Consider the following 26,498-nt stretch of genomic DNA (forward strand, 5'->3'; position numbering starts at 1 on the left):
AATCTTGAATAGGCAGAGCACACACTGTTGCGTACAGACTTAGGTACAAAGTACTTACACGAAGATAGTTTTGTAGTGGAGTACCTATGTTAGGCAACACAATAAAAACTGTTTGATATGAAACATTCACTTTGTACGAGTAATAGCTCAGCGATACCACCTGCGGCCCATTAGGTTTTACTGCGCGCCTCCTGAAGTTTTTAAAGGCCGCAAACAAAGTAATTAATACCAGCATAAGTTACCGAAACGCGAGTTAGTAGCTGATGCTTACTTTATTAAAGTTATACGAGTAACTTAGATAAAAAGCAGCGTTTAAATAAGTTGCTACTTGTTGAATATTTGTTATTAATTTTCATTTATAACGAAATAAGATAGATCTTTTCACTTTAGATTTATTACCTAGGTACCGATAACACCCGTGCGATAAAAAAATATTTCATATGTCGCGCTTCAGAAATCAGTAAAGGGAGTACCTTTTCATTACCTCTTGTTAAAGGAAGTTTTTTTTCTCGTTAGTTTCACGCATTATTCGGGACATATGAAAACCTTTCTATGTACGGACATGAAAAAGTATGAGTATGGATATTCAGGTGGAATGTTGGTCCACTAACATTTAGTGGAACACAAAGCGCACGTGTAACTGGCAAACCGAACATATTTCTAACTCGATGAACATTCTTTCCATTTTCATTTCGCTCGTTTCATCCCCACTGGAATGGAAACTAAACTGTAGTTTCATTCATTTATTATGACGTCAAAAAGAACTATGATGTTGGTACATGATGTTTCAACTTTGTTACTTGTACACCATATTTTTGTTAGATGTTTTTATTTATTGTTGAAAATTTAGGCACGACATATGGTTCAAAATTATTAAATCAAAGTAAAAATAATTTTTACTACGAAATGTGAGTAGGTACACTGTACTTAATGTTCACGTTCACTACCGGCGTTTCTGCTTCAATTTTCACAGAAACTTCAGCATTTTCCGCTGATGAACCAGATATTATTGCATCAGAATATCTAGGTTAAAAGCTAGGGAAATTTAATAAAGAGCGAGTCGATTGCATTCGATGAAATCAAAAGCTACCCGGTGTTGATACAGGGATGAAGTATTCCCATTCGTCGGGAAGCACGTTTCAAGCGGGTATAATCCTTCGCCGGGAGCGATGTTCAATCTACTCCACGGTCATAAACCGGTGTTCCAGGGACGTAAACTGTGCTACGTGAGCTCGCAAAGCGGATGGGAAAGACATTGGATGTTAGTGTTGTGTACATCTGCTTTAAAAGTTTCCGATTTGAGTTACGCGCTGTAAAGCGCTTTTTGAAATGCGGTGCAGTTAATTCGGCGCCATTCTGTAGGGCGCTCTTTACATTTTGTGTCTTTTTAATCGAAATGCTTTATCTATGCTCACAAGTGAAACTTTACGATTCAGTAATATTTACACTCATCTATTTAGGTAGCTGCTGTTGTATTAGAATTGATACTTAGGGAACAATGCAGTGATGATGTCTTTTATCAAAAGAAGCTCTAAAAATAAATAACACAGGTAAGTACTTTCTTCATTCTCAAATCTTTGAAAAACGTACAGACAATAAATAATATTTAAAAAATAATTGAAAAAAGCATGTCGATATTTCATTCACAGAACTCAATTACAACATGTTTATGCTCTTAGTTGTGAGCTTTTCGATACTAAGTACGGAGTACCCTCTCGTCGGAACAACAACTTTATTAGATGCACCCCGCTGCTGCCGAGATGCTGATGCGAGATGCACACTTGGTGCTAAGTACAGTTTGAGCCTTATTGAGCACGATAAACCGTCAATCTGGCTGTTAAAATCTCAGGTTAGTATCGTGTAATAAGGCAAAGCACTTTCAAATAATGTTATGCTTTTTGATGTGAAATCCAAATATACATCTAAGTGAATTTCCATTACGTACCTACTTTTAAACACCTAGGACACCCAAGACAGACACTGTAGACGAAAGACATAGCATGATCCTAAGGTATCGGCGCAAAATGAGCCTTTGGGAAGCAACAGGACAGGACAGGTTGATTCAATTCTTATTTTTTTACCAAAAAGTGGTAGTAAGTATACCACTCATGCCACTTCGACACAAGACTGGCAGTTTTCTAGAACAAGCCTTTTTAGAACATCGTTCTAATTATGTTGAAAAGAACGTGACATATTTCTCGTCACCATTACGTCATTAAAACATCATATCCTTTGAAACCTACTGAAAGCTGAGATTTTTCATATAATCTCGTATTTAACGCAAAAATGAGCGATGAGGACGATTTTGGTATTGGAGGCTTGTATGAAAATGGACGCTGGTTGTGGGACGAAAGACAAAAAAGAATCGTATTTTTGAGGTAAAGCTAAAATCTGCCTTTTATAGTAGTGTTCTATATTTCTTATTAGTTCATCACCATCCTTCATAACTCAGTAGCTCATTACAAAGTAAAAAAAATAGAAGGATGATTCGCGTAGCATCTTTTGCCACAAAGAATGCCTGGACGACTGATTTCTGATGATATTTAAAAATTGTTTTAAAATAAAAGTCTTCAATAGAGTTTAGAGTCGTGTGTCGACGAAAAAATTACAAGTAAATTGTTTCATACATAGTAGATAGATCATCATCCTAACATAATTCATGCGCAAGATTTTTTACAGTAACCTGCGCCCAAAGGTTGATGAATTTGATTTGTATTACACCCAGCCAAGTGGCGTTATGGAATTCAGGGAAGACGTTGATATAATTGAGCAGGTGACTATAATTTATATATCTACATATTAGCCTCATAATTCACAGGAATTACCTACTTATACGCTTGTTTCCTTTTCATAAACACAGAACCAAAGTAAATGATTTTTCTCTATAAGTTTTAAACTGTGGGTAGTTGAACTTGAAAAAAATATTGAAATTCATTCGATATGTATTTATTATTATTTTCAGTTGCGTTACCGCCGCTACTTTCAACGGAAACTGGAACCGGGTCAAGCTGATGTAATTAAGTTACAGGTAAATAGTCCCATTGATAAGACTGTTTTCATCGATTCATTACTTTTATTAAACGTTCCCAAATATTTCAGGATATCAAAGACTTGGTCATTTATACTGCACCAGTCAACTTTTTGAGCGCAAAACTTATTAACATGTTACACACGCCGACTGGGGAACGATTTCTTAGAGCGCTTATACTATACTGTGGCTATTCTATTCAGGTAATGTGGTTTGTTCCGTTTAATAAAAAATGGAATCAAACTTGCTATTTGTTGTTGTTGTTTTCAAATATTTATTTTGAGGTCCTGAATTCATCAACCTTATTATAAAACGTTGTTTTAAGAAGTACCCGCTTTATTAATAGCTTTAGTTCACTGATTTTGTTCGGGACGGTAGTTTCAAGGTGGTACAAAAGCTGGTACTTTTTTTAAAACCAGGTTTTATAATAAGTTGCCAGAAGACTTATTATGTATGTTCAAGTTATGAAAAAAAATAACTAAAAAAGAATATATTTACTTCATTCCTTCAGATAGAAGATGCGATGAGAGAGCGCGATTTAGAGCTGGAAAAGAAAGTAAGAACTCCAGATAGTGACATATTGGAAGAGGAATATCGTGACAATTTAGGAGACCTAAGAATATTGGTGGCTAAGGAATATTGTACTATTCTTACTGGTAATGTCTTTAATCATTCCGAAGAGGAGAGGAATTGCTTAAAATATTGGGAAAACAGGCTAGATCCTCTCTCTCCACCTCGTACTGCTCCGTTCTGCTTCTCTCCGCCTCAACGGGACCTTATTGATCTATATTTTATAAGTTCTGAATAATATTACCTAAACCCAGAGACTCATATCTATACTAGGAGATTGATCTGTAAAGTACCATATTTTTTTAAGTATCCTTGAGTATCACTTATTCTCTTAATAGGTGCCGGAGACATGAAACCATTCCACCATATGGGTCCCTTGAAGAAACGAAGATCCCTAATCGAAAAAGACGCTCGATCATTTGAAACGTTCATACGAATGTGTGTACAAATCGTTTATTTGTCACTCGGGCGAAGATACTTTAATCAAATCGGTGACTAGCTTTTTACTATTTTTAATAACGTGTTAATTGCATAAAAAATATTCAAAAACACTTACGTATCAACTTACAGAGTTGGAAACACATCGTTTATTAAAATCGGAGGCATTCAATGCTGTGGGACACAAATCACAGGGTCGGGATCCGAAAAAAGGCCATATTCAAGAAGTATTACTTGGCAAATGTCTGCGTCACGACCGACAGTTGAAACTTCATTCTCCGCTTATGAACGAAGTCTTCTGCACCAGGCAGATTGATTACAGACTAAAGGGACTTGGAGTTGTCAAGTATCCTAAGTAAGATATTTACTTAAATTTCTTTAAAGGTAGGTACGGTAACATCACAACATAATTATGAAAAGTGAGTGCGCTGACAATATCTTCTCTCATAAAATACGTATGTCCACTATTGGTTCACAAACATGCGCAATATAATAATGGTTTGATCCGGAATTTATCTATAGATCGTTGCAATAGTTTTTTCTTACACAAATCTTTCTTGCAGACAAAGTCAAAGTCCGGCTTCCCTTTTCATCCATCTACTCATACATGTCCTGATATATAGACGTCATGCTGTGCTTCAAGCAAATAAGTATTTTGAATTTACACACACGAAATTCTTGAGCAACAAGTATTTTTCTAAATTTTTTGACGCTTGTGACTTTCATAACCTACATCTTCGAATATGTTTTGATTTCTAAACTATTGCAATCTTGTTTTTTGAAGCCTGACCACTCGTCTAAAGTATTTACGCCTCGCTGTGGCTGGTCCCGAAGAACAAATGGCAACTGAAAGTGTAATAATAGGCATCATTGGCATGCCGCGGGCGCGATTCGACACCATGCTCAGGATCCTCCCGACGCTTACTCCTGAACAAAAATCGAAATCAACTGTCCTGATGAGTAGGTAATGAATTACATGATTTAGTTTAATTACCTCTGCATTCTGCGTACTTCAGCTGTTACTGAAATCTTAAATTTTTATTTCTCAGAAACAATTCTCTTATTATTTATTTGGTACTCTCTATAGACAGAGCTTTTACCTCTTGAGACACAGATTAGGTATATACCACCTATAATCCAAATCAATTACTTGGGAAAAGTTTTCAAATAATCTCAGATTGAGTAGCTAACATAATTAATGCATTGGTTACAATCTTCTAAATATGCCTAATGCAATGTTTTATATGAGTAAAACATATTTTAAATAGGTCGAAACAAGTCTCATCGGTGACGAAAAGTTGTACGACGAAACAGTCTTTGCACATGAGGACTTATCCCGACATAATAATACCACCCAAAGAGTCTGTGGAGTAAGTATCCGTAATATTTATGTTCTTCTCCCACTTTTTTTTTTTGTAGGTATTTACCCAATATGGCAACAAGAAATACGATTTTCATAAGCCTGTGTTCCCAAATCGACTTAAAATATTTTCGAGTCTTTCCTAAATTAACTTGGGCAAATGGAAGTCGTACTTAATAGGTACTAAGGATGTTGGTTTTTTTGGCAGGACTACCGCCCCTAAAGGTTTTCCAGAAGATCCGGACGATATTAACCCAGTGAATGAGGTCCAGCGACGGCTTTGGCAGAGCAGGTTCAAGATGATGATGAACCTCCTGACCCAAAGGCGAAAACCGCGTCGTTAGCTTTTTAAGCCCAGTTTTAAATGTGATAAGATAACCATGGTTTAGGTTAAATTAGGTTTAATAAATACCTACTAAATATATTTATATAATTTAATAACATAGTTTTATTTATTACTTATACGTTTTTTTTCTGAATGAGCATTTAAATATCGACCTGAAAGGTTCTCCTGAAAGGTTCATTCTCTGACATTCGATTCATAGAAGTAATTTCCGCTTTGTGTGGCAATTCTAGTCAAATAGCTTATGAACCAGAATATGTAGGTAGGTAGGGGAGAGCGGGGCTGAAAGTGCCGGGGGTAAACTGTGCCGACGCGAATATCTCAAAAACGGAAAGAGATAGATATACGATCGTATTGTGTCGCGTAAGGCCTAACAGTCGCGCACACGCGGCTGCCATTTTAGTTGCGTCAGCGACGCGGACCGAGTCGCACTGCATGTGAGGGTCCTCCAGCGCCACGTAAGTAAATATTTTCGTTTCAATACTTTTTGGTCTCAAGCTAGCATTTTTCGTGCTTTTAATATGTGAGTTTTTGTAAAATGTTTGTTATTTATCCTAGTTTGTTATGCAGTGTAATTTTAATGCTTTGTGTACAGTTACTTTTATATGTGAGACAAAATATCACACTATCATAAACGGGGTAAAATGTGCCGTTCATGTGGGGCTGCTTGTGCCGCGGCCCAACCAACCCCTAACTAACCTATATTGTTTCAGTATTGTTTATATTTACGCGAGCAATTATGAAAGAAAGAAAATATGCAGTTTCCAGCCTCCTCAATCAGCAGGAGATAAAAATGCAGCAGATTTCTCACCAGAGCTAATAAGACCACTGCCTAAAGCACCTCCCCGACTAATTGGACATACTAAAGCACGTAAAAGAAAGACAGCTGTTCTTACGGACACTCCAGAGAAAAATGCTTTAGCAGAAGAACAGGCTAGTAAAAAGAAGAAAAAAGAAAGCGAAACTAAAAAGAAGGTTAAGGGAAAAGGGACGGGAAAATGCAAGGGAAAGGGTAAACAAATAAAAAAGCCGACTAAAAACCCCACTAAGAGAAGAGTATTGCAAGATGACGACAGTTCTGATGACGAACAAGAATGGTTCTGTATCATTTGTTGTGATGCCTATTCTAACTCTGCCCCTGGAGAACAATGGATTGAATGCAGAGAATGTAAGAATTGGGCCCATTTGCAATGTATTGAAGATGAAAAAAAACCAAGCATTTGTATGTCCTAATTGTTATTCTGATCAATCACCTGGAGAGTAACTAGTTTTGGTATATTTTTTATTTCTTAAAAAGACTCGAGACTGATTAAAAAGTTAATAATTTTGGAACATATTAATAATTGATCTCATTCGCATAAAAATAAGTACAAACTATTGATTAAAAATACGTTTTTAAGTTTGAATAATTACAGAAGAAGCTTCCTTGTTTTTTTTTTATAATAATACTTAGTATTATACAATTAAACTTTAAAAACTGTTGATTTATATTAAAAAATATAACGAATAAATATATTATTATAAAACTGATGTGTTTTAATTTCCTAATTAATTTTAATTCATATAAAACTCCCAGCATTATCAACGGCACAACCGACCTCAGCTACGGCACAACTTGCCCCAGATTGGGGTTGGTAGTGCCTTGCCGCCTCTGTATAAAAAAATCGCATTTTCATAAAAACTATTAAAAATGTGCAAAATCTGAAGTTAAATTCGTAAAATAGATTAAATTTGGCTTAGGATGAACCACTACTTTCAGACATAGTACTTGTTTTATCCGAATCTTAAAAGGATTTGTCAAAATCGGCACTTTCAGCCCCGCTCTCGAGAGCGGGGCTGAAAGTGCCGGGGGTAAACTGTGCCGACGCGAATATCTCAAAAACGGAAAGAGATAGATATACGATCGTATTGTGTCGCGTAAGGCCTAACAGTCGCGCACACGCGGCTGCCATTTTAGTTGCGTCAGCGACGCGGACCGAGTCGCACTGCATGTGAGGGTCCTCCAGCGCCACGTAAGTAAATATTTTCGTTTCAATACTTTTTGGTCTCAAGCTAGCATTTTTCGTGCTTTTAATATGTGAGTTTTTGTAAAATGTTTGTTATTTATCCTAGTTTGTTATGCAGTGTAATTTTAATGCTTTGTGTACAGTTACTTTTATATGTGAGACAAAATATCACACTATCATAAACGGGGTAAAATGTGCCGTTCATGTGGGGCTGCTTGTGCCGCGGCCCAACCAACCCCTAACTAACCTATATTGTTTCAGTATTGTTTATATTTACGCGAGCAATTATGAAAGAAAGAAAATATGCAGTTTCCAGCCTCCTCAATCAGCAGGAGATAAAAATGCAGCAGATTTCTCACCAGAGCTAATAAGACCACTGCCTAAAGCACCTCCCCGACTAATTGGACATACTAAAGCACGTAAAAGAAAGACAGCTGTTCTTACGGACACTCCAGAGAAAAATGCTTTAGCAGAAGAACAGGCTAGTAAAAAGAAGAAAAAAGAAAGCGAAACTAAAAAGAAGGTTAAGGGAAAAGGGACGGGAAAATGCAAGGGAAAGGGTAAACAAATAAAAAAGCCGACTAAAAACCCCACTAAGAGAAGAGTATTGCAAGATGACGACAGTTCTGATGACGAACAAGAATGGTTCTGTATCATTTGTTGTGATGCCTATTCTAACTCTGCCCTGGAGAACAATGGATTGAATGCAGAGAATGTAAGAATTGGGCCCATTTGCAATGTATTGAAGATGAAAAAAAACCAAGCATTTGTATGTCCTAATTGTTATTCTGATCAATCACCTGGAGAGTAACTAGTTTTGGTATATTTTTTATTTCTTAAAAAGACTCGAGACTGATTAAAAAGTTAATAATTTTGGAACATATTAATAATTGATCTCATTCGCATAAAAATAAGTACAAACTATTGATTAAAAATACGTTTTTAAGTTTGAATAATTACAGAAGAAGCTTCCTTGTTTTTTTTTTATAATAATACTTAGTATTATACAATTAAACTTTAAAAACTGTTGATTTATATTAAAAAATATAACGAATAAATATATTATTATAAAACTGATGTGTTTTAATTTCCTAATTAATTTTAATTCATATAAAACTCCCAGCATTATCAACGGCACAACCGACCTCAGCTACGGCACAACTTGCCCCAGATTGGGGTTGGTAGTGCCTTGCCGCCTCTGTATAAAAAAATCGCATTTTCATAAAAACTATTAAAAATGTGCAAAATCTGAAGTTAAATTCGTAAAATAGATTAAATTTGGCTTAGGATGAACCACTACTTTCAGACATAGTACTTGTTTTATCCGAATCTTAAAAGGATTTGTCAAAATCGGCACTTTCAGCCCCGCTCTCCCCTACCTACATTCAAGACGAAGTCTAGGCGATAAGGCAGTTGTCCCACTAACGACGAGAAAACGACTAACTATCGGCTATTTCCTCGCTCAAGAAACGTACAATAGATATACTTTCCAAGTGAACAAAAGAGATGCATATACAAATAGTTGATCGCTGACTGGTCACACTGCCGGCGAGCACTCGCTTCACTAGTTTGTCGCTGAGCGACGTGAACTATGAAATATAACACTCGCTCGGCGACACTCGCCAAGCGTTTAGAACTCACGCCGAGAGAGCAACCAGTGGTCATTTCTCTACAGTGCGTATCTAGCGAGCGAGAGATGCGAGTAATCGCCCGCCTAACTCGCGCACTCGCTTATAGCCGAGCTACAAAAATATCGGAACTACGCACTCGCTCCCCGCGCCTCGCTTACTCGTTTCTAGTTCTAGCTCTACTCGTTACTCGTTAATCGTTGCCGGTGAGACAAGTGCCTAAAACGAGACAATACACGCATGCAAAGCTCATTTTCAAACTTAATTATTAGTTGTTTAACTTTTGCAATACGCTCCATCCAAGGTAAACAAACGTTCGTAAACGTAAAATTAACTCGTTTTCTTGGAGGGACTGGAATAAATATGACTTCCTGAGAACAAATAGGCAACAAAACTAATATTTTTTTAAACAAAGAAGAATAGGAATATCATCACTCAGAGCAGTGCACACGCGAAGATAGTAGAGTATTGTTCCCTATTTTGCCATGTCAGCTCTGTCATGTAGAAAAACGAGAATAGGAGGTGTTCACGTTCTCTTATCTTGACCCCCACCGTGCGGAAATGCTACACTGCTATATTTGAATCATGCTGTGACAAAAGGCGCCAATTTCTCACCATTTCAACCATTAGATCCTCTAAAATCTGTACAAACATCGGAATTAAGAACCTCTTATTTGAGAAAATGGTTAAAAAGTCCGTTTGGCTAAGGGCGTTTACCAAACCTGTACCATGGAACCACCCCCGCTCCAAAAGTATTGTCTGTGCCTGATTTCTTCCAATATGAAACCTAAGAATTTTTGGAATCAAGTACGCGCCATGGTACGCGCTAAGTATTGTCAATAGAAAAAGAAATACTTGTCATCTGTCCTTAGTTGGCTTTGGTTGGCTTTAGCTTTTTGTAAAGCTAATGTCATCAGTTTTTCGCACATTTTTCAGACACGTTAAAAACGCCCACCAAAAGCCCTACCCAAAGTAGATAAATTAGAATTCCACCCAATTTTATTTCGATTCATTAAAAGTAACAATGGCCGACGATGACGATGAAGGTGGTTTCGGTGGTATGTATGAAGATGGACACTGGGTGTGGGATGAGCAAACACAAGGTTTATTGTTTGTGAGGTAAATTATATCTTCTGTGTTAGTATACAGTTTAGTACCTAATGGTATATGCTACCTATCGGTATACCTATGCGGTACAGTAGGTACTGTCCCGAACCTAATAGCAGGCAGCTCTATGCTCCGGTTTTGTTATAACATCTCCGTGTCTAATTCATTTATTTTATCTTATTTTTATTCCTTTTCAAGTGATTTGCCTCCAGCTCGAGTGGAAACTGTTCAAATAACAACCAAAGCACCAACGGGTGCTATCGAATTTAAAGATGATATTGACCTTATTGAACAGGTGATTTTTATATAAGCCCATTATGTCTGCATCTATATGACACTTGAATACCCTTTACCTACTCGTGACTCGTCCCAGATAATATGGTAATAAGATTCATTAAAAACCTACATATTAAAGACCTACTGAGTACCTATGTGAGCCCGATAGAGAACTTATAAATAAATATTTTAAGTACTACTTATTCCCAAACCATGCCATACGTAAATCTTCTTTCTTTTATTTTCCTAGCTCCGCTATAAGCGACGTTACCAAAGAAAACCAACACCAGGACAAGAGGATCTGGTCACTTTGCAGGTAGGTCCTTGACCCTTCATTCACAGGGATCGGTCACCTATGCGAGTTCTCTACCAATTTTTTTTTTAATTTCAGGATATTAAAGACATAGCGCTTTACACTGCACCCGTTAGCTTGTTGAGCCCCATGCTTATAGACTTGCTGCATTTGCCCACGACAGAAAGATTTCTGAGAGCGCTTATATTCTGCTGTGCCTACTATCTACAGGTATATTACTGTTATTGTTACTGTTATAGCCTTTTTATCGTCCCACTGCTGGGCACAGGCCTCTTCTCACACGGAGAAGGATTGTGCATTACTCACCACGCATGCTCAATGCGGGTTGGTTTGGTATATTGCAATATCACATCTTTGTCATAAAATTGCCTTTCCAGAATTTACACAATAGACTGTTTGCTTTACATAGTTGAAGTCTGTTCTACTTGCAGATATCAGACGAAATGACCACGCGGATATCTGAACTCGAAACAAAAGTGAGAACACATGATTGTGAAATTTTGGAAAACAAATATCGCGAAAACTTGTCAGATCTAAGACTGTTAGTGGCTAAGGAATACTGTATTATGCTTATTGGTAAGTAAATACCAGCAAAATGACTAAGTACTTACTTATACCGGGAACATTTTCGCAGTGTTTCGCTAGCCTCATGTAACAAAGGGCAAGCTTGCATACCAATTACCAATTAAGATTTGATACAAATCAAAACAGGCCCAGTCCAACAAACCCATCAAGTAAACCAGCCCAGGATTTCATCTTAGTGAAAACGCTTCTGTAAAAATGCAGCTCAGTGGTAGGGTATTTTCATGTAGATTTTAAGTAAATGTTCATTGTACAGGTGGAGGAGACATGCGAAGATTTCATCACATGGGACCAAATAAGAAAAGAACATCTCTATCCGATAAAGATGCACGATTATTTGAAACATTCGTACGAATGGCTGTGCAGATTGTTTACTTGGCTCTAGGACGCAGGAATTTTCGACAAATAGGTAATACCTGAAGCCTATTTAGAAGTACCTGTACCTATTTATAACCAGCTGTAGTGTCACGGAGATGCGGAGATCTTACTAATTTAGTAGAAACCAGCTAAGTAGCCTACCTACCTATTTAATTCGGTTATTAATGTTGTTCTTGGAACTCCTCAGAATTGGAATGTCACCGTATATTAAAGTCGGAAATATTCAACACTGTGGAGCATACATTGAAGACTGGTTACTTGTCGCAAATGATGCCCGAAGAACACAAGGTGCTTTTGGGAACTTGTGTGCATCATGACAAGAAACTTAACACTCGCTCCCCGCTCATGAATGAGGTTTTCTGCCACAGGCCTATTGATTTTCGCCTAATGGGATTGGGTGTTGTTAAATATGAAGAGTAAGGAAAATAACTTTTTTTATTATTTTTTAACTTTTCCCTTTTAAAGGTAAAATCCCAAGTTCTTAGTTAATTTAAAAGAAATATTCTCTTACTAGCTTTTGCCCGCGACTTCGTTCGCATGGAATAGTGACTTTCGGCATATTTTTGGTTTGTACCAATAGATGGCGCTATATGTCCGGAATAAATTTTATTTTTATATTTTTTTTGAAATAAAAACTATCCTATGTCCTTTCTCAAGTTCCAAACTATGTCTGTGCCAAATTTCACACAAATCGGTTCAGTAGTTTAGGCGTGAAGAAAAGACAGACAGACAGACAGACAGACAGACAGACAGAGTTACTTTCACATTTATAATATTAGTTAGGATTGTTCTAAAAAAATATTTTTTTCTTTTTTCAGTTTAAAAGAAGCATCACGGCTCCATTACTTATACCTTATCGTGGCTGGACCGGAAGAAAAGTTAAAGAGGGCGAATATGTCAGTGGGCCTCATTGGCATGCCGCGATGCTTGTTCGACACCATGCTCCAGCCAGTCTGCCGGACCGAGAGCAAATCTAAGCAGAATGTAGCGTTAGTACTCAAAATAATGAACATAATTAGAATATTAATATTGCGAGTTCATCCTGCAATGCATCTTCAGTTTTTCTAAAGAGCTCTCTAGACTAAAGAGTAAGTATTGATCGTAAAGTTTCATAGAGCCACATAATTTCTGACAGTTAAAGAAGGTAAAGGTATCATATCTTTGTGAGACTGTTTGTAAGAACCATTTCTATAAATAAAATATATACCTATATTATATCTACGAAACAGGTCTTCCTATGGTGTTGCAATGTCGAAGAGCGAGTCGACGAAGTCAATCAGTCAGGGATACCCTCTAATCTACCTGCCAGATAAAGATACCAAAGAGTTAGTATGTTCGCACCAGTGTGAAGTAATTATTGTTGACATTAGGTAGGTACCTGCCCAGTACAGTACATAGACATCCTAGCCGCTTATTTTCAGCGCCTTTTGTCTGTCATTAATTAAAATTATGGAATTCGATACTTTTCCGCCAGGAGTCTATCCGTCAGTTGCACAAAGCTCCATTAAAGTTAAAGCTTCTTTAAATCTATTGCTGACTCTTTCTTTGTCAACAAGATAAAAAGTGTTAGCAATAGATTTAATGAAATTTAATTTTAATGGAGGTTTGTGCAACTGACGGTATGTGTACAGAAAAAACCGGCTTTTGATTTTAAGATTTTGTTGCAGAACATGTTTGCCATCCGACTTCCCTCAAACACCAGAGACCCAATTGCCTGTGAGTCAAGTCCAGCTCCGTCGCTGGCACAACAGGTTCATAAAACTAACGAAACCGTCTGCTAGCCGTTAGGTAATTTTATAAGATACAAATTGGTAACTAAGGTAAGTGCTTACAGTTTAGACAAATTATTTTTAATTAATTTTTAATTACTTATACTTAATTTAATGTTTAGTTAATAATTTATCTTTATCTTTTTAATAGTTAATAGTTTTATCTAGATAATATCTTTAAATTATTATTATTTTTAGTGTTATTTAATATAATGTGGTACCTACTGATAGATAAGTACCCTGTCCTACATTATACATACATGTTTCCGTAATAAATGTGTTCGAAATCTTGGACTTGCTCTGTTCCGTAGTTAGTAACAGAACTAATGAAAAGTTACACCTAAGCAACAGCAGATATTATCTCTAATTTTATTTTTCCAATTAATTATGGGTCACTCACTTAATATGCAAACACATGTGGATATAGGTTTACTAGACCGCAATATTTGGGGGAATTAAATAACTGTTTCCGATAAATGTTTGTTCATTTCAATAGCAACCAAATATTGGAATATCCGGTATCTATTTAAAGCGGTTATTGTTTTCATTGCAATAACTAACAGCAAGTTAAGTAACAAATTGCTGAATCACAGTCTGAATGAACAACTCCTTCCGCTCCATTTCCCTTTTATTTTCAAACTTCCAATCCAATGAATCGAGCGATTGAACCTATTACGAATAACTTTACCTATCTGTTCATGTGTGAACGGGAAAAATATTCGTTTCCTGGACGATTATTAAACCATGAATTATTCAGAAACGTTAGTATTCATCCAGGAGCTCGACTTATATTGAAAGTCTTTCGTTTTGTATTGGTTTCTTAGATTTAGATATAAACGTATCTTTATCCAGACGATGATGAATTTTAACATCATCGACCAATTACAGGATCCTTGGATGTACCTAGTTAGCTAATTCATACATCCTTCGTGTTCGAAGACTTTATGTTCGTGTTACTCGGAGTTACTGTCTGATTTACGCCATATAACCTTCTCATCTAGATTCCTTAAGTGATATCTATTGATCTATTGATCCTCATTTTCCGACGTGACTAAAGAAATGAGCATGCACTACTTGGGACTGTAGTTCCAGCAAACAAGCTTTTGCACATAATGTAAATGCTACCTACGTGTCACCTTAAACAAATTCAGAAGACGTTAGCTTCAATAACAACTCATAAGTGTTGGTTCACACCTCAAAATTTGCGTGTAATAAGGTGCACGACGGCTGTCTTTAGGCTCCTATGAATATTCATGCCACGATCGACGTACGCCTTCACTTTATTCCGTGTAAACACGCGTACGTGTCCTTTCGAGTTTGTCTTGTATTAGACAAATACAAGACATCTACAGCGTTCTTACAAATATATGCAGTGCCATAATTAAGATTGCTGGTTGGAACATGTCGAAGCTGTAATTCTCAAGAAACAGTTTAATGAAGATGAAAAAAGTTGAGGTACAATTTGTTAAAAAATGCTGTAGATATTTAAAAAACTGTTGTATCGATTAAACCCTCGATATATCGACTTGCTAGGGTCCTTGTCTCGCATATGGCTATCTCAAGAATAGTGCCCGGTTAGATTACCTATCCCTTTTCTCCAATACGCGCGCAATATCCATAGACACCCCCACTTCTTCCCAGCAAAACACATAGGACTTTGACGTCCAAAAAGTGCTGATTTATCAGTCTTTTACATTGTGGTACCTACATAGTGAAGTACATAAGGGAGTCACTACACGAAAGAAAAATGGGTACCTACGATTTTAGGGTTAATACGCGAACAGGGAGTGCACGACGTATCGAGAGAAATAGAACGCAAAAATTTTGTAACAAAACGGCACTCTGTCGGCGAAACCATCACGCGTTATACGAACGCAAATTCGTTCCTTCTGGACAAGCCTTTTGTTGCAGCAGTTAGTAGCTTCGATATTAAAAGTTGTTTAAATATTAATTTAACTAACGGGCTAGGCGGTTGATGATGATAATGATGATCTGACTTGGAATTCCAAAAGACGTTCCTTTGAAAGAAAGAGCTAGTTTAATATAAAACGTTTATTATGCACTTTGTTTCATACGTAGATAATAGCAATATTTACATGCATAAAGGCTCAATTCATTTACAAGCAATATTTGACTCAGCTTAAAACTAATTAAAAAAAACATCAGTTCTATGTTCTTACAGAAGTAAGGAACTTATTACGTGACTCGATAAACTTTCTTACAACGTATGAAAAATAGTATCGACGCAGCTTAACTGTAGCCAAAGCTCATTAAAAGATACGTAGATACTATTTGATTTGTCTAAAACATCTATCGGCTACTTTTGGAATGATAACATGAACCGCATTGTTATGGCAGACAACTTTTAATAATCCAATACAATATCGAATTATAACATCACAGGTTATCCTGCCAAAACAATACGCTCCAACTTGTTCGATTAATTCCTGATAATCTATGTCGTTTTCTTATACTTCTCTGCTAAGTTAACTGTGCACAATGTAGGAACTTGACTAACATTGAATGTTAAGAAATAATAATAGTACCGAAGCCACACGTATATGACTCCGAATGCACAATACACTGAAGTTATCATCAACGGTAGAAATGGTAAAGTTTTGTCTAAACCCCACAGACTGTGGATTGCATTGTCATAGACACATAGAACTATAAGACCGTAAAGATATAAAGACTCTAATTGCTTCAACATGGGCAAGCGGAGTACCCTGATTCTTCTGCCGCCCTTGACCTTCGCAGGTTCATATAAAGTACGAATGTTAACAAAAGCTAAAGCTACATGAGTTAATAATATAAAAAACTTAATAGAAAATAAATTCTTTGGGTAGAGCAGTGGGAACAGTGAGTAGTTCCCGACTGTCGTTAGAATTAAGAATTGCCTTCCATCCACGTCGCCCAGCACAGACAGGAAGCTGAAAAACAACAAAAACATTTATTTTTTAATTAGTTAACATTTATTTTATGTCGTGCTAAAGAAATAAGTAAATACGCAATAACTTTTTATCAGTATCCACTAATTTACTGTCAACGGACATAAAATCTATTTGCTAAAGGATATAAAACTTTTTTATGTGTACCTACTAACCTCAATGGTATCAATATCATCAAAATGGCCTTTTCATGAACGTGCCAGCCAAACAAAAACGAACACGACGCGCAAATCACCATGCACCTGTTTACACAGAAATATCATTTACATATGCCATTTTATGAATCGAGCGTGCTAACTGCATGTTATATGGCTGTAGAATACATATTTATGTTTAGCTTTACTTTTTGAAGAGTTTAAGACCCAACTTCACTGACAACATATATACATGTCTGTCTTCTAATTATTTACAGAAAATTTCAAAGTAAAACTAAACAGTTGTTTTAAGGAAACTGGTGTTTAATTTGTCTGTGAAAATGGGTCGAAGAATCATCCAAGGTTTTAATGGTTTTCATGGCAATACTTTCGTAATAAATCGAGAGCCAAAAAAAATAAATTGATTCCTGTTTCTAAAATTATTTTGTCAATTATATACAAGGTGCAAAATGCAAAGTGCACCTTTAAAAACATTCATTAACAACATTTTATACCATACCTTACAAAACTTAACACCCTATATCTCCTGTCAGCACACAAATGCCAGAGTTTGACAAGTGCTGGCAACATTGTCACCACAGTCAGCATAATTGTCATAGTTGGAGTGATTGATGGCAACACTGCATGATCATACTGTTGCACAAGACCTCCAGTCATTGATGCCTCTGTTTTTGGTATTCTGTACAGTCCCGCTTTCGCCACTGCAAAGCACAAATACTTTTTAATGACAGAAAATACATTTTAACTACCTATATAATGCTTTTAGGAATCTAGTTTTAATAACTTACCTATATTCGCCAAAACTTTGTCGGCAAAACTGTATAATGCCCAAAAGTTAGGTGCCCAGTAAGCATGACATAATCCTCTTTTAAATGGGAACAATCTTGATAAGATCTGCAACAATAACACATCATAACATCTCATTAAAAAAAAAAAACATTAAAAAATTATATGACAACATCAATTCAATTTTTATCCTTCATACCTGAGGGAGATGATGTATGAAAGGTCCAAATGAGAGTCCAAATACAGAAATAACTGTAAATGCTAGTTTGAATAGGTTCATCAGGGAGAATGAGTACCATGGAGTATGGACTCCGTCCACTGAAGATATTGTAAAGCAATATGCCCTGAATAAGTACACAATGTAAACAGGAGCTATGTACAAAAATATGTGCTTCATGTTTAACAGCACTGCAAACCAAAATGCTGCTGTTAGATAATTATTCTGAAATAGAAAAAGTTACTTTCATTATTATAATCAATGTCTATAGATGTTACAGTTTGTCAATGCTAATGAGAGGATTATAATATTGTTTTTTTCTCACTTTTCAAATTAATATTGGTCCATTCTGCAAAGAATTTGACTTTTACTATGAAATATAAATTAAAAATACTTCTTACTAACTTCTATGATATGTGACGTGGAATAAAGGAGTATCCCAAACAGCAAGCCATTGTACTGGAAGTGTATGTGGTCTACCATCAGTAGACCGGGACATGTCATCAGTAATATGAACACTAGGAGTTTGCCATCACCAATGAAACCTGATAACCTGCAACATACGCAGACAAAAAAAATCTTATATTTATTTAAAAATCACTATTAGGCATTGGACTTATCCATGGTTCATACAATACCAACCTTTTTACACTATAAATATAAACAAAATCCAGTACAATAACTGATAATCTTTGAAACAGAATAGTCATATCAGATTTATAATTTAAATTAGTCAAGTATAACATTTGCGGATCAAAATATTTAGCTATGAATGATAAAACAAATTCCAGCCATGCAAAGAATGGCGGGTAATCCAGTGTCCATTCTGAAGTCTCATCATAGTACCACTTGTCTAAAGTTAGGTTGTGTGTTATTGCCAGCCAGTTTCTGTGCACTTCAAAGTCTGTAGAATGACTGAAAGAGAAAACAACACATAGGTTTTCATAAATGAGACTAAGAAAAATATAATTATTAAAGTGCTAGTGTAGTTTCACTGTAAATCTTGATAATATTTCAGAAATAAACTATGATAAAGGCAAGTTCTTAGATATAGAAACTGATAAAGAATTATTAGAACTCAATAACACTGTGATACAATTATCACATGCTCTTCGTGTACATTACTGAGTACACATTTAATAGATGAACAATTTACTTACTAGAGTGGAATAAACAGCAATTTAACAGTCGTAACAATCACAACTATCTGAGAAATCATTGTAAACAAGCCGGCAGTCTAAATTCCACAAAATTCACATGAAATCCGCCAAAACTGCAACGTTATCTTAATACGAAGTGGTACATAGATGCAGGTCCATTTGTTTATTAATGCTGGAGTTCCGAGAGTAAATATTTCTTATATACATTTAATGGTAAACATTCGATTGCCATGCCAGCAAATATCGGTTCAGAATCAGACGTCATTTAGCTATTTGTTGACATTTGTCTTGACTTGACACTTGACAGAAAGCAACCTAGTGGTGAGCCCTCTGGCATTGAAAAGATTTTCGTTTTTATGGTTTTTATATTTATAATGTTTTACGATATCTCATCATTTCAAAATAAATTATTTCGATCTCAGAAATGTTTTATAAACTAAATATTAAAAATTGATGGATACAAAAGAGGTATCTGGATTTTCTAAGTCCGGGCCCCATTCGACGTTATTGAATAAAGGCTCGTGTTTACTCGCTATGGCCAAGCTCATATTCGCAGACTCGTACATGCGTCAGTTTTGCGAGCCCGAGTGTATGCAACCCACTAGCCAACGTCACGCGGAAGAATGAGGCCCAGATAGGCAGCCACTCCATCCAAAAACTAAGATTGGAATCTAAGCCCTAGAAGTAGGGACCAAATATATAAAACTTGTCTGCAAATGTAGCAGGGAAAAGACTAAGCTTAAGCACATGTGGAAACAGATGTTGAGAAACAACTTTTCAGATTGGAAACCGGGTGATAAATGCAACCATGTCTTTATGTATAAGAAAAAAAAATAAGAAAATGAACCATAAGGTTTAGTTTTTTTTAAGTAAGTAGATGTTTTTAAAATAAAATAACAAGTTAGAAAAATTAATATATTTTAGCGTATATAAAATATAGAATCAAATAATAATAATTCATAACAGCGTAAAACTTTATGGCCTACTTGGTCAGAACAGAGAGATTATGGTATGCAAGTACATAGGTATGTAATTATTCATCATTGCATAATCCAAAAAGCTCATTAAAAACTTGATTTAACCCCAGTTCATTCATTAACTTTGAAAGTTCACTCATGTTAGAATGTTTATTATGTACTGGATTTTTCAAACAAAGTTCTTCAAAATTAGAAAACTTCCTATATGACCTTTCTTCACAAGGTTCAAATATCTCTGTTTTCCTAATCATAATTTTCTTCCAAGTCATTGATTTAATATCTTTCCACCATTCTTTACAATCATCATGATGACCTTCAATACAGATTATGCCAGGTTTACCAGGCAAAGAGAACCCAGTCAATTTCAATTCTCTAGCTTTTTTAACAATTTCTTCTCGTTTTCTTTTGTTGTAAATGTGATGAGAGTATATCCAAAACCTTACAAACTCATTCTTAGTTTCATTGGATACATTGTTTGTGTCTGCTGGACTTTCTTGTGTTATGATTGAAAATTTGTCAACATTTTCCTGTAACCATGAAATTGCAGTGTATAGGCACACTTCTCCTATATGGTTTTCTTTTATGTAGTTCATAAGCTCTGAATTTAGACTTGATTCATTTTGCCGATTCATCTTGTTACATCTAACATATATATCTGGTTCCTCCTTTGGGTACGAGCTAGGCAAATTAATAAAAACCTCCAACTTCAATCCATCTATGAAAAGGTTTAATTTGAAGTCTAAATGTGAAGGAATGTACTCTGTTTTGTTATCCAAAAAGTCTCTAATATCCTTTATGATGTCTTTATCACTGCACACAATTTCTCCTTGATTAGGATACATGGACTTAAGCAATTCAAATTCTTCAATTTGTTGTGTTAAACAATCAAGATAACAATCTTTCATTGTACTTTTCGATGTTGTAGCCATGTTACAGTTTGTAAATTATAGTTATGAATTTATCCATGAAACAATAATCAAATTAACAATAATATACACTTACGAACTAATGAGTAAAAATTTAATATCGTCAGAAGATAAATCTGCACGTTTTGTTGATAAACTTATCACTATCACAGATGTCAGTTAACCCTTGACTTTGACTGCCAAGTGCCAATTATTATCGTCTTCTGTCATAGCTGTCAACTAGAACTTCGTCTGAGAATGTTCGAGTGGTGTGGAGTATACTAACGATGGACAAAAACATTCATCCAAATAATTTATTTGTCTGAATACTCTCTGAGGAACTTCGAGAGAACTGTAGATACAGCTCAAGAATTTTAGCAGCTGTGGACGTGGAGGTTCGAAGGAGGGAGTTCCTACTGTGACAAGAATAATTGTATAATCTACGGGCAGGATAGATCTGTGAATTTCAATTTGTCAATGTCATAGAAGCACAACTGTCAAGTACATTGATAATGTTTTGAAAATAAAGCTGTAACGTTATGTGTATTACCATTACGGATTTAAAATTTCAGGGAAAATCCTGAGACATTTATTTCAACTAATTCTCCAGAAGGTCATACATTAAAACGAACAATATGTATCATTGTGGAATGCGTCAAGTTGGAGAAAGGCATGTTGCCTACAAAGTTGACTTGATGGTTTGGAGCAACCGGCTCGATCTTCTAGCTCTAAGCAATTTTAAAGGTAGAAACAATAAACACTTTCTAAGACGTAAATAGTGATTCTGCCCCTGCATGTGTCGCAGTCACACTTAAAATCTTTTTCACTATTTCCTAATTTTGAAAACAATTGAACCTAACCAAACAAAAGGGACTAATTATTTGTTTTGAATTCATGTACTTTTTAGGTGAAGTCCAGATACACAGACTGCACTGGCAAAAAGTTTGGAACTTGCCACCTCCTAAAGAGAATGTAACTGTTCAAGCAATGGCTTGGAGGCCAGATGGGAAGGTACCCCATAGATTTTTATATAAATACTAAAAGGTATTTTGCTTGCTTTAAATGCCACTTATTTTATCTTTTACAGGCATTGGCCATTGGATACAGTTCAGGGGTAGTATACATTGTGGATATAGAAGATAAGGAAATAGTGGACAAGTATGAAGACCTCACGGATGAATTTGATAACTCAAAACAGTTTGGTATCACATGCATTACGTGGGCAGTTAGAGCTGACACACTGGAAAGTGCCATAGACCCCAATGTATATGTATGTATTTATTAGTCATAGAACCATGATCATGATATTATATAGAATCATGATATTCAGGAATTGCCTTATCTTTAATAGTAACTGTTGTTTACTTGACTTTCAGGATGATGCTTCAATATTTTTGCAAAACTTACCTTCTACTGGTGAATACAAAAGTCAAGGATCTGATGAAAATATGAAAGATTTCAAAGAAGTTCAAGCCCCAAACCAATTAAATATGTTAATGGTGGGTTATGGAACTGGGTATATTTACATGAATATATTTGGAAGATATCCTTATGGCACAATACATCTTGCTCAAGTTACTAAAGATGAGTTTGGAGAGTACAAAGTACTTGATATCTGTATGTCTGATGACTTTAGTTTGATGCAAGTTCTCTATATTGATAGAGTAACCAATAATCTCCTGATGTCACTTGTAAACACAAGTGTGTTATCAGCATTTGCTGAAGAGATGTATATTGTAGCTAAGAAGCACAGTGAAATTGTGAGATTAACTTCTTACTTAGACCAGACTATGATCTCTATTACTGAATCTTGGGAGCATATTTTACTAGAAATGGATACTAAAATGGCTGAGTATGCTGCATCAGTCCCTGAGGGCGGGGTTTCAGCTGATTTGTTGGAGCTACTCATGTTAGGTTTGTAATTTAAGCCAAATATTGAAAAGTAATAGAGTACTGTAATGAAAGCATAAACATTAACATTGTACTTTTATAGGAACCCCGTCAGATGAGTTAGAACTATGCCTGCTGCAGAAACTGACTGTAAATGATTTGAAAAAGTTTGGTAATTCCATTGAGTTGAGCTACTCAACCATACAGAAATTGGTTCTCAAGCAACTTAACATTGTTGGACAAAGTCTGACTTATTACCTCTCTGAACTGAGGGGATTGACAAGGATACCAGATAGGTATAAGGTAAGAACATGGCACTGCCTTATACTATTTCTTCTATCCTAAAATATTATTTTGGCACTACAATAATTATGACCTTTTCAGGTTCTGGGTATAGAAGAAAACACAGTGACTGAAGCAATAAGAGCCTGTTGTGCTTTCCTCAACAAATGTCTAGAATTACAACAGGTCATTGATACTTCAATGCGCAATTACAAAGCATTTTTCAGATGGCTGTTTGTTGTCATAGTCCGATTACTTGGAGAACAAACTTCTACTGAAATAGTGAAAATCACGCAACAGGAACTTGGCCACATTGCTGAATTTCTATATAACTTTGATAATGTACAAGTTGATAGTGGTGAAGGTTTACCAGAAAAACCTGTCAAATTCAACTTGGAGAGGCTGGGACAATATTTGGAAGACCAAGAGCTGACCATATTACCTGATGATGATGACAATCCATGGCATAAATTCCTCAAAGATAATGCATGTCTACTAAAGGACAATGACACAATATTTTCTCTAGCAGAGTTCAAGAAGTTCTCTCTTGTACAACAGCAAAAGCATTTGAAAAATGCAATAAGCCAGGTGTTTGATGTTTCCAAAAAAGAAACTAGTAAATATTTTTCTGCAATATATAACATAAAATGTTATGAAGACAAATCAAATGGGAAGTTGATGGAAAATTTGAGGATATGTCAAGCTTTCTATGGTTCTGAAAACAGTTTCATGATGGCATTCACAGATTCTACAAATCTAGAAGATGGTATACATTATATGACTGTAAAAATTAAGGAAAAGCCAGGCTCAGTGACAGCAATGAAATATAGTTTTTCAACTATCATATTAGGTGATAAGAAACCAAATGATGAGATGATTCCTGTACTGGATTTACAATTCTATTCTTCTGAATACTTATCTGTCTTGACACAACATCCTCGTATGGAAGAAAGTTCTATATTTATCCAAGTACCAGTAGGAATTATTCAAATAAATGCTACTGAATGCAGTTTGAAACCAAAAATGTTTTTGTTCAATGAGAAAGTGAACAAAAAGAATATTTCACCTTTGATAGAACCTGGAGTTTTCAAGGTTTTAGATAAAATGGATGGATACCGAATAGCTGTTTCAGGAGGTCGTAAGGTGGCAGTGGTATTGTCCAAAAGTCTCAGAAAAGTACGCGTTTTTGAAATGGAGATTGATGGAGATGACGAGGAAGATGAGACTCTGGATACAACAACTCAATCTCAGAGCACTAATGATCAATCCACATCTGAAAAACAAAACACATCAGCAGCTGCTGATGTTACCTTCTAAGAACATTATAATTAGTATTTTACTACCACTGAATAAAATTCCAACATAAACTAAAATAAAAACATTTTATTTAACAGTATAATCTTACTACTAGATTACATCTTAAATATTTACAAATGAGAATTTCCTTACAGAGAATATTAAACTCTTATATTGCATATTTTCTATACTATTACTACTGATTAGTTTATCACAAATATTGTAGTTTGCTATGTTAAATCAGACTTGCTTGTGGTGACTTTATTTGTATATTTTCGAAGACTGAATTGAAATCTGTGTCTAATCCCTGATTGTCTATTCCATATAAGAGATGTTCAGATGATTGGTTCCTACTGGGGCCCGGGGCTGGTTGGCTCAGTTGCCTTGCCTGAGCTGGGGTGGTGGTGCGGTTGTATATCTCATCTCCATCTCCTTCATCATCCTCAACTTCATCCACTGTAAACAATTAATATATAATCAGAATTTATATAAACAACCTTGCCTATAAGACCTAACAGATCACAGAATGTGTAGTACATTAAATTCTAGATGCATCTGTATTGAGTATATGATGTGTCTCTACAATATATCTATAATATATGATAAAAGAAATGATGCTGAAATTAATGTTTCTTGTGGGATGATATAGTGAGCTAGAGGAGTATAGAAGAAGACTATGTCAATCTCAAATAAAATTAGAGAATTCATAGCCCACCTGGTATAACTGCCCTGCCTTCATATCTTTTCCAGTCCTTCCTCAAGTTATAATAGAGCACTGCACAGCCAATGATCACAATGATAGACAGCACAATAGCTACCACTTTCACAGCATCTATTGAAGTAAATGCTGAGCCAGTGACTATCATATCCACTTGTCCCACTGTGTAGCCTGCTCCGTTCAGTTTCTTTGATATGCAATGGTAGTTACCAGATTCCCTTGCAGATACATCCTGAAAACATACATTGAAATAACTGAACAACCTTACAAATAGAACACTTGGTGGAGTATTGGATTTCAAAAAAAGAACCATGGAATTCAACAGAGATGTGCAATCACAGTAAAATAAATGGGGAATCTGATAAAATCAATTCAAAAGCAGAAAAAAAAGAGGAATTTATGTGATAAGTTTGTTTGAAAATAAAATAACATCAAACTTCTAAATTTAACCAATGACATTTCTTGACCTTGAATATTCCCTGATGTTTCTACTTACATGAATATGAAGTTTTCCAGAGAGCACCTCGTATTTATATTTCTGTTCATTATACACGTTACCAGGGCCGATCACATCAGTACCATTGAACAGCCAAAACATGAAATTGTGGTCCATATCATTGCTGTGACAATTCAATACAGCTGTACTACCGGCCGGCACTTTTGTCACAGTCAACTGTTTGATCTCAGGGACTCTATCACCCAAGGAAAGCATCTTGAAAATTATATTTCCAGTAAAACCTTCAGCAAAATTGTTATATCACCAAATATCTAACACCGGCACAAATGATTTGACATGTGCAAACATACTCAGTCTCAATGAATGTGTGCCAAGTTTAAAATTATCTACACCACACCTTGTCACATGCTTCACCTTCAGTTGAGTTTATTATAGTCCAAAATAGGTACATTTTAGTATCTACTACTACCACTTGAATGCTTTATTAAATGCATAAATACTTCTACACAGAGAACAGGCAGTAACATCCATATAGGAGTCATGACGACGTATATTGGTAAATTCACTCTGGTGTACTCCAATTTGATGCATATTATTATTTGTGCTGCCATTTTCAAGCCTATTGCAGCTATATACCATACGTTTTTATTAATAGTTCCTCTGAATCGTTCTATACCATTCCTACAGTGTGAGATCATATGAAATAATACGTAAATCAGTAAAATACTATCGTAAACCCACATAGGTATGAAAACAATAAACCAATTCCAGTGAGTCCGAGATTCTAAACGTAGGCATAGTAGTATTAAAAAGACTAGGAAAATAAACCAAGTAAACAGGGCCCTATGTAAAATTGCCATTATTTTATGTTTTGAATCAGTCTAAACTAAAAATAGATTTGCTATTTAA

General features: G+C 35.6%; 7 protein-coding genes across 9 annotated transcripts; 3 read left to right on the forward strand and 4 right to left on the reverse strand.

Moving 5' to 3' along the window:
- Positions 1 to 2,196: 2,196 nt before the first annotated feature.
- On the forward strand, positions 2,197 to 5,802 carry LOC110372339 (uncharacterized). Of its 2 annotated transcripts, none has more exons than XR_010276901.1 (10): positions 2,197 to 2,378; positions 2,680 to 2,773; positions 2,963 to 3,028; positions 3,100 to 3,231; positions 3,540 to 3,684; positions 3,937 to 4,089; positions 4,169 to 4,391; positions 4,821 to 4,996; positions 5,305 to 5,406; positions 5,605 to 5,745. XR_010276901.1 is itself a non-coding variant. In XM_021328966.3 (10 exons), the coding sequence occupies exons 1-10, from the start codon at positions 2,287 to 2,289 to the stop codon at positions 5,738 to 5,740; spliced, it is 1,323 nt and encodes a 440-aa protein (XP_021184641.3). In that variant the 5' UTR covers positions 2,197 to 2,286; the 3' UTR covers positions 5,741 to 5,802. The 2 variants fall into 2 exon arrangements, 1 of the variants encoding a protein (XP_021184641.3); XM_021328966.3 differs by having other exon boundaries at positions 4,821 to 5,000; positions 5,605 to 5,802.
- Positions 5,803 to 10,240: 4,438 nt separating this feature from the next.
- On the forward strand, positions 10,241 to 13,833 carry LOC110372351 (protein phosphatase 1 regulatory subunit 36). The gene is made up of 10 exons (XM_064036666.1): positions 10,241 to 10,492; positions 10,679 to 10,775; positions 11,007 to 11,072; positions 11,148 to 11,279; positions 11,501 to 11,645; positions 11,908 to 12,060; positions 12,217 to 12,445; positions 12,848 to 13,018; positions 13,259 to 13,354; positions 13,697 to 13,833. Exons 1-10 carry the CDS (start codon positions 10,398 to 10,400, stop codon positions 13,815 to 13,817), a joined length of 1,305 nt encoding a protein of 434 aa, XP_063892736.1. The 5' UTR covers positions 10,241 to 10,397; the 3' UTR covers positions 13,818 to 13,833.
- A 2,002-nt stretch (positions 13,834 to 15,835) lies between these two features.
- On the reverse strand, positions 15,836 to 19,306 carry LOC110372356 (probable dolichyl pyrophosphate Glc1Man9GlcNAc2 alpha-1,3-glucosyltransferase). Its single transcript, XM_021328984.3, has 8 exons — positions 19,065 to 19,306; positions 18,547 to 18,819; positions 18,310 to 18,457; positions 17,887 to 18,129; positions 17,690 to 17,795; positions 17,401 to 17,602; positions 16,902 to 16,988; positions 15,836 to 16,728 (listed from the first exon to the last, which is right to left on the reverse strand). Exons 1-8 carry the CDS (start codon positions 19,121 to 19,123, stop codon positions 16,254 to 16,256), a joined length of 1,593 nt encoding a protein of 530 aa, XP_021184659.3. The 5' UTR covers positions 19,124 to 19,306; the 3' UTR covers positions 15,836 to 16,253.
- Positions 19,307 to 19,965: 659 nt separating this feature from the next.
- On the reverse strand, positions 19,966 to 21,124 carry LOC110372282 (RWD domain-containing protein 2B). Its single transcript, XM_021328886.3, has one exon. It carries the CDS (start codon positions 20,968 to 20,970, stop codon positions 20,098 to 20,100), a length of 873 nt encoding a protein of 290 aa, XP_021184561.3. The 5' UTR covers positions 20,971 to 21,124; the 3' UTR covers positions 19,966 to 20,097.
- A 113-nt stretch (positions 21,125 to 21,237) lies between these two features.
- On the forward strand, positions 21,238 to 24,454 carry LOC110372281 (anaphase-promoting complex subunit 4). 2 transcript variants are annotated; one of them, XM_064036506.1, is made up of 7 exons: positions 21,238 to 21,447; positions 21,519 to 21,690; positions 21,854 to 21,957; positions 22,034 to 22,216; positions 22,323 to 22,860; positions 22,940 to 23,139; positions 23,221 to 24,454. In XM_064036506.1, exons 2-7 carry the CDS (start codon positions 21,582 to 21,584, stop codon positions 24,433 to 24,435), a joined length of 2,349 nt encoding a protein of 782 aa, XP_063892576.1. In that variant the 5' UTR covers positions 21,238 to 21,447; positions 21,519 to 21,581; the 3' UTR covers positions 24,436 to 24,454. The 2 variants fall into 2 exon arrangements, with proteins under 2 accessions (XP_063892576.1, XP_021184560.2); XM_021328885.3 differs by having other exon boundaries at positions 21,369 to 21,690.
- A 27-nt stretch (positions 24,455 to 24,481) lies between these two features.
- On the reverse strand, positions 24,482 to 25,844 carry LOC110372283 (uncharacterized). Its single transcript, XM_021328887.3, has 3 exons — positions 25,629 to 25,844; positions 25,130 to 25,364; positions 24,482 to 24,870 (listed from the first exon to the last, which is right to left on the reverse strand). Exons 1-3 carry the CDS (start codon positions 25,842 to 25,844, stop codon positions 24,650 to 24,652), a joined length of 672 nt encoding a protein of 223 aa, XP_021184562.2. The 3' UTR covers positions 24,482 to 24,649.
- Positions 25,845 to 26,041: 197 nt separating this feature from the next.
- LOC110372284 (transmembrane protein 60) lies at positions 26,042 to 26,449 on the reverse strand. Its single transcript, XM_021328888.3, has one exon. The coding sequence runs from the start codon at positions 26,447 to 26,449 to the stop codon at positions 26,042 to 26,044; it is 408 nt and encodes a 135-aa protein (XP_021184563.1).
- Positions 26,450 to 26,498: the final 49 nt, after the last annotated feature.

Source organism: Helicoverpa armigera, chromosome 10 (assembly GCF_030705265.1).
Source record: "Helicoverpa armigera isolate CAAS_96S chromosome 10, ASM3070526v1, whole genome shotgun sequence".
Lineage (NCBI taxonomy): Eukaryota > Metazoa > Arthropoda > Insecta > Lepidoptera > Noctuidae > Helicoverpa > Helicoverpa armigera.